Raw genomic sequence first — 8,966 nt, 5'->3', positions numbered from 1 at the left:
GATGCTCTCTGTTCCTGTTGACGTTCCCTTTTCACAATTGAAATTTGGTGTCTCTATTTTATTTATTTTTGTTGATTCTGTTGGTGCCACATACATTGCTTTTACTGCTTGGACTTGACCTACTTTACTTTTGGAGGGTAAAACTATGTCATGAGCAGTATCATTGTTCACTGGGATTCTGAAGCAGGACCAGGAGCTCTGTTGTAGGCACACTAATCCTTCTTTAACCCTTAGCTGTGACTGTGACAGAGGTTCAAACAGGACTCCTTGCTGACCTGCAAGTGGACCAGCTCGTGTACTGCACTTCACCATCTTCATCTGGCCAGATGATGATGATGAGGTTTTCTCTCGGTGCTTTAACAGTACTAATGCCCTGTTCCTCATTCATATTTCTCATGACTTTTAGAAATACCTCTGCCTGCTTACTTTCAATAGAAAATGCTGTACTAACAGCTTCTGTAATGATGGGGGAGGATCTAGACCCATTTTTAATAGGTACTCAATCACATTGTAACCAATGATTGGTTCTTCTCCCACCGCATCCTCTTCAGCAACTAGAACTGGCACCCAGAGCTCTAGCTGTGTTTGACTCACAGATGGTCATTTAAATTTGACCAATAAAAGGGATTGGTGTCTTATTCACTGCTCTTCCATCCAATATTCCAGGTCCAATAATTTCAGTAAGACTTCTGATAGTAACATGAGGGAGATTCTGCTTTCTCCATTTTTCACTCATGAGGCAGACCTGTGATCCAGTATCCCATAGAGCTCTGGCTTCCACTGCATCCAGCAGACAGATAATGGTACACTTCTTTCCAATCAAGTTGAGCAGTTTGTCTCTTTGTGATGGAGAGAGGAGGTTGATACTAACACTCTCATTCAACTCAGGTGCTGCGTGTCTCACTCCTTCCATACTCTTAGGTTCTGAATGGTGTGTGAGGTCACCGGTAAGCTTGTGTCCATTTCCTGTTTGGTCATTTTCCTTTTTATCATCTCCGGTTGCTGGTACAGATGTCACACTGCTCATAGACATATCTGCTTCTCCGGGCCTGTCTGATGTGTTTTTAACAAATCTACACCCATGTGATAGATGCCCACCTTGTCCACATTTGAAGCAATGGTCACAAAACTCTCTTCTATTGTTTTCCTGGCAATGTTTACATCCACGTCTCCGACTTGGTTTTGATTTGGAAACAGGTAAACGACAGTCATTAACCAGTCTCCTGATGTCTTGCATCTCACTTGGAAGTTGTCTGATGGCGTTTAGGAGCTCGGTTTCTGTGTGAGAGGCAGATGATTGCACTTTTCCAGTTTTATTTTTTATCCCGGTGGAAGATGACTGTTCTTGCTGCTGGTATTTAACATTATCATTAATAAGTCCTGTTCCTACTGCTCTCAGAAACTTCTTCTGAATCAGTTCTGGACCATAATCCTCTTCTGAACCAGGTTCTCTAGATGCAGAGAGCAATCTTTCTTTTAACTCTATTGCTCTAACAAGAAATTTAGTGGAGACTCATTACTATCCTGTGTAATGTTAATTAGACGATGGTACAGGTCAGTGCAGCTGTCTTCCTTGTAATGTCCCTTTAATATTGCATGCAGCTGTGCAATAGTAAGGTCTGTTTTGATCTCTAGCATATCACAGAGGGGTAAACCTGGGCTAATAGCTCTGACCACAGCCTCTATGATCTCCACATTTCAATCTGATGGATCAGGTTTGAATAGGACAGTTTGTCTCTCTGACCTCATTCTCCAATTTGGCCATTAATTTTAAACTCTCTTCTTATTGTAACTTCTGGTGGACGTGCTGCAAAGGGGTTGGCAGGTTGTGTTGGAAGTGGTGATGTTTCCTGTTTTCTCACTTTGTTTTCCAATTTTGCCATTTCTCCCTGTAATTTCTTTGTTGCAGCCTGGAAACTTAGCTGTAATGCTGCATATTGTTCTTGCAAACCTATAAGAGCAGCATTATCCTATAGAGCATCATCAACCATCTGTGACATCTCATATTCGCTCACTTCTTTAGCTTTTGATATTAATCTGCTGAGGAATTCACAAGCCACATCCTCTTCCTCACTCTCTATAGCTGTATCTACAGCTGCATTTATTAGACTGATCAGCTTGTGCTTCCTGGTCTGATTTTCTGCTGAGACTTTTCCATATAAACACACCTCTGGTAGCTGGTCCACTTTCAACTGAACCAGGGCCTCACTTGGTCCTGCAGTTGCTCCAACTCCATCGCTGGTGGGCCACAGTCTCTCTCTTTACTGAAGCACCGCTGATCCCCGTACGGGGAACCAATTTTTGTTGCGCACTCAATAATTAATCAGTGATGTTTCTTTTATTCAATGAACGCTGTAAACAAACAAGGGCGACAGTGAGCGCCTCCGCTGACCTCTGTTACTGCGCTATATTGCCTTGGCTAGCAGGGTCAGGAGTGCTCACCGTGCTCAATGTGCCAACTGGTGGTGAACTGCTGTAACTGCAGTTTAATGCTTCTCTCAGTTCAAGTAGAAGTGCAGCTTAAGAGTATAGTAAACAGTCTTTAAATAAAGTAAAAAAAGGGACGGGGTGTAATTATTTCTAATGTCCGTTCTGTCACACAGTGATCCATTATCAGTAGAACCAGCGTCATTAGAGGCGGTCCAAACTCCTCTGATCTGAATCTGTAAAACTTTGAGGTTTCAGCAGGAAGTCAGAGCTGCAGGTTGTTAAAATTTATCCTTAAACAAGAGAAAACATGCAGAGATAGAGTTACTTAACAACTATAGAAAGGTGTAAATTGCTGTAATAAATAAAGATTTATCCACCACGTATTCAGAAACGTCTCAATAATCTGTAACACTATATTTCTGAGGCAGTGTGTGTGCGGTCGTCTCTTCTTTGTGTCTCTGTGAAGGACTGGTGAACGGTCTGGGATGGACCCAGCTTCTCACACTGACCCCTGGGATCCACCTGTGAAATCTGTCAGAACCTTAAGTCAGACCAGAACCAGCCTCAGCTCAGGGTTTCAAGTTCCACCACCATCATCGTTGTTTGACCTGTCAGCCCTCCATCAGCTAAACGTGTTTTTCTTCATCCTCTTTTTCTATCATGAAAGCTGATCATTACATTTATCAGAACAAACTTCCTCCTTCCAACCAGAAGAAACTCTGAGATTAATGAAGCTACATGTCATCAGAGTTATTCTGGATTAAAGACATTTTCTAAGAATAATTTACATTTTTAATAAAACTGAGGAGCAGGATCTATATATAGTTCATTGTTTTAACAATAATTTCTTTCTTCCTAGTTTTAGAGTAAATAAGTGAAAACTAGAACTAAAATGATCAGAACTACGATCTTCTTGTTTTTAGTTCTTTTACCTTTTGTGTGGGCTGGTATTGTAAAACGTGAGTAGAACATTTATTGTCAACTTTATTTTATTATTATTATTCAGATGCTAACAGTAATAACTCTGTGATCTCTGGTCTCATATTTTTGTGATAATTTACTCATCAAAATGTCTCATTCTGAGAAACTAAATCATGAAATTAAAATCTTGTTGTTTGTGAGAAGATTTAGCAAATTTAGAAACAGAAAAAACCTAAAACACGTTTCTGTTGGATAAAACATAATTTTTATTTCTTTCTTTTATCATATTCAAGAAATGAGACGTTTTTATTTGCTGCTTTTACAGATAAATTCAAAATTACTCACAGAACATTGAGGTTAAAACTAATATTTTATTTCAGCAAATGAGTTTTTTTCTTTCTGATAATAAAAAAGATTATATAGTATTTTTACATGTTATTATTAAACATAATATAAATAAACCAGGTATGTTTTTTAATGATTCTCCTTCTACATCAGAGTGATTCCTCCCTGTTTTCCTATCAGAACCAGAACTTTTGGTTCAGTGAACATAATCTGGATCATGGAGACTATTTGCTGAGATCTTGTTTCCAGGCAGGTTTTTCTATGATCCTTCAGAGGGATCTGGGTTTCCTCCTCAGCACCATTCAACTCAACTTTCATCTGTTTTTATTATTTCAGAGTCTGAAACCAACGTGTCCTGTGTTCTCAACCAGGACTGCATTTTACCATGTCGGATCAAGAACAGGATTATCAGAATGACATGTGTTCTACATGTAAAATCTGTGATTTTATGGTATAACACGGGTACCATCACATACTCTGAGAGCTTCAGATCCAGAGCGTCACTGTTTGAAGATCAGATCTCCAGAGGAAATTTCTCACTGCTGCTGAGAGGAGTGAAGGTTGATGATGAGGGAGAATATCAGTGCACTGCATATGTAGTTGTGCAGCAAAGTGATATGGAAATAGGTCGAATAGGAATAGTTCCACTTCGCACCTATTATATAATTGTTGTTCACCTTGCAGTAGAAGGTAGGACATCTTCATTTAAAAACATTTTATTTAAATCATATTTTGAGACTTTTTATTTTTTGGTTCCTTCTTCTGCTTAATAATTCTTCATTTTCTCATATTGTCTGCAGCTCCAGTCTCTGACATCAGAATCCATCAGGATGGAAACAGGATCACCTGCAGCTCAGAGGGGATCTACCCTCAACCTGAACTCACCTGGTCCACTGAGCCTCCATCCAACACGACTCTGCAGAACAGAACCACAGTCCATCAGACTGAGGAGAAGCTTTATGACATCAGCAGCTCTCTGACGGTTCCAGACGGTTCTGATCGGATCTACAGCTGCACCATCAGAACCAGGAGGAACCAGAGGAGAGCAACTTTAAATATTCCAGGTCCAGAAAGTTCTGATACCATTTAATAAACTTAATTTGACTTTTAATTGAAACCTCAACATGAAACATGCAGATTACTGCAATATTTACAAAAAGCTGCTTCATGAAATCATACTTTAATCCATCCATCCATCCATCCATCCATCCATCTTCTTCCGCTTATCCGAGGTCGGGTCGCGGGGGTAGCAGCTTCAGAAGGGAGGCCCAGACTTCCCTCTCCCCGGCCACTTCTTCTAGCTCCTCCGGGGGAATCCCGAGGCGTTCCCAGGCCAGCCGAGAGACATAGTCCCTCCAGCGTGTCCTGGGTCTTCCCGGGGGCCTCCTCCCGGTGGGACGTGCCCGGAACACCTCACCAGGGAGGCGTCCAGGAGGCATCCTGACCAGATGCCCGAGCCACCTCAACTGGCTCCTCTCGATGTGAAGGAGCAGCGGCTCTACTCTGAGTCCCTCCCGGATGACTGAGCTCCTCACCCTATCTCTAAGGGAGAGCCCAGCCACCCTACGGAGAAAACCCATTTCGGCCGCTTGTATCCGCGATCTCGTTCTTTCAGTCATGACCCAAAGCTCATGACCATAGATGAGGGTGGGAACGTAGATCGACCGGTAAATCGAGAGCTTCGCTTTTTGGCTCAGCTCTCTCTTCACCACGACGGACCGGTACAGCGCCCGCTTGACAGCAGACGCTGCGCCAATCCGCCTGTCGATCTCCCGCTCCCTTCTTCCCTCATTCGTGAACAAGATCCCGAGATACTTGAACTCCTCCACCTGGGGCAGGACACCCCCCTTGACCCGCAGAAGGCACTCTACCCTTTTCCGGCTCAAGACCATGGCCTCGGATTTGGAGGCACTGATCCCCATCCCGGCCGCTTCACACTCGGCTGCGAACCGCTCCAGCGAGAGCTGCAGATCATGACCTGATGAGGCCAGTAGGACCACATCGTCTGCGAAAAGCAGAGATGAGATCCTAAGGCCACCAAATCGGATCCCCTCAACACCTTGGCTGCGCCTAGAAATTCTGTCCATGAAAGTAATGAACAGAATCGGTGACAAAGGGCAGCCCTGGCGGAGTCCAACTCTCACCGGAAACGAGCCCGACTTACTGCCGGCAATGCGGACCAGACTCTGACACCGGTCATACAGGGACCTGACAGCCCGTATCAAAGGGCCCGGTACCCCATACTCCCGGAGAACCCCCCACAGGGCTCCCCGAGGGACACGGTCGAACGCCTTCTCCAAGTCCACAAAACACATGTAGACTGGTTGGGCGAACTCCCATGCACCCTCCAGGACCCTGCCGAGGGTGTAGAGCTGGTCCACTGTTCCACGACCAGGACGAAAACCACACTGCTCTTCCTGGATCCGAGGTTCGACTATCCGACGGACCCTCCTCTCCAGGACCCCTGAATAGACCTTGCCAGGGAGGCTTAAGAGTGTGACCCCTCTGTAATTGGAGCACACCCTCCGGTCCCCCTTTTTGAACAGGGGGACCACCACCCCGGTCTGCCAGTCCAGGGGAACTGCCCCCGATGTCAATGCGATATTGCAGAGTCGCGTCAGCCAACACAACCCTACAACATCCAGAGCCTTAAGGAACTCCGGGCGGATCTCATCCACCCCCGGAGCCTTGCCACCGAGGAGCTTCTCAACCACCTCGGCGACCTCGTCCACAGAGATTGGAGAGCCCAACCCAGAGTCCCCAGGCTCCGCTTCCTCAGTGGAAGGCATGTTGGTGGGATTGAGGAGGTCTTCGAAGTACTCTGCCCACCGACCCACAACGTCCCGAGTAGAGGTCAGCAGCACAACATCCCCACTATAAACAGTGTTGGTGCCGTACTGCTTCCCCCCCCTGAGACGCCGGATGGTGGACCAGAATCGCTTCGAAGCCGTACGGAAGTCTTTCTCCATGGCCTCTCCAAACTCCTCCCACGCCCGAGTTTTTGCCTCAGCAACCACCCGAGCCGCATGCCGCTTCGCCTGCCGGTACCCATCAGCTGCTTCCGGAGTCCCACACGCCAAAAAGGCCCGGTAGGACTCTTTCTTCAGCCTGACGGCATCCCTCACCGAAGGTGTCCACCAACGGGTACGAGGGTTGCCGCCGCGACAGGCACCGACAACCTTGCGGCCACAGCTCCGACCGGCCGCCTCGACAATGGAGGCACGGAACACGGTCCACTCAGACTCCATGTCCCCCACCTCCCCCGGGACGTGTTCAAAGTTTTGCCGGAGATGGGAGTTAAAGCTCCGTCTCACAGGGGATTCCGCCAGACGTTCCCAGCAGACCCTCACAACACGTTTGGGCCTGCCAGGTCTGACCGGCTTCCTCCCCCACCACCGGAGCCAACTCACCACCAGGTAGTGGTCAGTGGACAGCTCCGCACCTCTCTTCACCCGAGTGTCCAAGACATACGGCCGCAGATCCGATGAAACGACGACAAAGTCGATCATCGAACTGCGGCCTAGGGTGTCCTGGTGCCAAGTGCACATATGAACACCCTTATGCCTGAACATGGTGTTCGATATGGACAATCCATGACGAGCACAGAAGTCCAACAACAGAACACCATTCGAGTTCAGATCGGGGGGGCCGTTCCTCCCAACCACGCCCCTCCAGGTCTCACTGTCATTGCCCACGTGAGCGTTGAAGTCCCCCAGTAGAACAAGGGAGTCCCCAGGAGGAGCACTCTCCAGTACCCCCTCTAAGGACTCCAAAAAGGGTGGGTAGTCTGAACTGTCGTTCGGCCCGTAAGCACAAACTACAGTCAGGACCCGTCCCCCCACCCGTAGGCGGAGGGATGCTACCCTCTCGTTCACCGGAGTAAACCCCAACGTACAGGCGCCGAGATGGGGAGCAACAAGTATGCCCACTCCTGCCCGACGCCTCTCACCTTGGGCAACTCCAGAGTGGAAGTATGTCCAGCCCCTCTCAAGGAGACTGGTTCCAGAACCAGAGCCGTGCGTCGAGGTGAGACCGACTATTTCTAGCCGGAACCTCTCAACCTCACACACTAGCTCCGGCTCCTTCCCCACCAGAGAGGTGACATTCCACGTCCCAAGAGCCAGTTTCTGCAACCCCCTTTAATATCTTTCAATATTATTTATTGATGGAAACATTTTTAAATTGTTCCTGATTTATATAAAATTAGTAGTTAATGGCTCTGCAGATGATTTTATTGTTGATGTTTGTGCAACATTTTATTTATTAAAGATTTCACTGATAATTTCTCTCTAAAAGCTGTTAAAGTTTCAAACTTTAAGTCTAAAATAACTCAGTAACTTTGACCTTTTTGTTTTCCATTTCAGCCTCTGTTGATTTCTCAGGAGCTGAAGTTACAATCTGCTGCACATCTTCAGATTATTATGGAACCAGTTTGGTCTGGAGGTTCAACCACAGTCAGATCATCCTGACCAAGACTGACAGAAACATCTCCAACATCTCAGAGGAGTGGAGGAAACATGTGAGGAATGTTTCAGCGTCCGGCAGCCTCACCTTACAGGATGTGACCTCAGATCAGGAGGGAGTTTACAGCTGTGAGCTCAGTGGTGATGAGGAGACGATTATAACTCACCTCTATCTGAGGAGGACTGGAGGTAACAGGATTCAGGATTTAAGGTTCATTAGATGGTAAAAATCTCATATTCTAAACTTCAAATGAGTCTTTAAGCTAAACTCCTGAACTTGTTTGGTTCCAGAGAATCTGGTGGTTCCTGAACTCATCAGACGGACGGTGGTTTGTGTTGTGATTGCAGCAGCAGCAGCTGGATTCATAATGTTCTACAAGAAGAAAATGGAGGAAAGTGAAGCTCTGCAGCTTTAACCCTTTCATTCACATTCAGAGAGTGGTTTTGTTTTAATGCCATTCTCACATTTTACCCGTCAAGATGATTCATGAGCTTTGATGTAGTTTTATGCTCATGTTTTTTTTTAATTCTTTGTCACATTTGCATATATTTCAGATCTTTTTCCTAAATGAAGATTTTACTGTATGTTTAACTTCTGCCCAGCAGGGGGCGCAGCTAAACATATCATTTATATCCAACCAGCTAAACTTTCTCAGAGCTTTATTAATGCCATGATGTTCATTTCTGTAGAAAGATTTCTACATAATTTTTTGTTATTGTATAAATACTTTGTTCTTTAAATAAAGCAACTAAAATTTTAAATGCCTCCTTCATCTTTCTAACATTGATCACCAAAATACATGATGT

At 45.7% G+C, this 8,966-nt stretch overlaps 1 protein-coding gene across 1 annotated transcript; it reads left to right on the top strand.

The window, feature by feature from the left end:
- Window positions 1–4,109: 4,109 nt before the first annotated feature.
- On the top strand, window positions 4,110–8,921 carry LOC116712280 (uncharacterized). The gene is made up of 4 exons (XM_032552160.1): window positions 4,110–4,386; window positions 4,434–4,760; window positions 8,061–8,348; window positions 8,451–8,921. The coding sequence occupies exons 1-4, from the start codon at window positions 4,110–4,112 to the stop codon at window positions 8,573–8,575; spliced, it is 1,017 nt and encodes a 338-aa protein (XP_032408051.1). The 3' UTR covers window positions 8,576–8,921.
- The last annotated feature ends 45 nt before the right edge of the window (window positions 8,922–8,966 follow it).

The sequence above is a fragment of the Xiphophorus hellerii genome, chromosome 21, assembly GCF_003331165.1.
Source record: "Xiphophorus hellerii strain 12219 chromosome 21, Xiphophorus_hellerii-4.1, whole genome shotgun sequence".
In the NCBI taxonomy this organism is placed as follows: domain Eukaryota; kingdom Metazoa; phylum Chordata; class Actinopteri; order Cyprinodontiformes; family Poeciliidae; genus Xiphophorus; species Xiphophorus hellerii.
This window is presented reverse-complemented; position numbering and strand designations above follow the sequence as displayed.

Bases quoted from the DNA above. Each gene is read 5' to 3' on its own strand.
- LOC116712280 (XM_032552160.1), top strand. From the start codon at position 4,110: ATGACATGTGTTCTACATGTAAAATCTGTGATTTTATGGTATAACACG. The intron at 4,761-8,060 runs GTCCAGAAAGTT...TTTCCATTTCAG, and splicing joins AGCAACTTTAAATATTCCAG to CCTCTGTTGATTTCTCAGGA. The intron at 8,349-8,450 runs GTAACAGGATTC...GTTTGGTTCCAG, and splicing joins CTATCTGAGGAGGACTGGAG to AGAATCTGGTGGTTCCTGAA.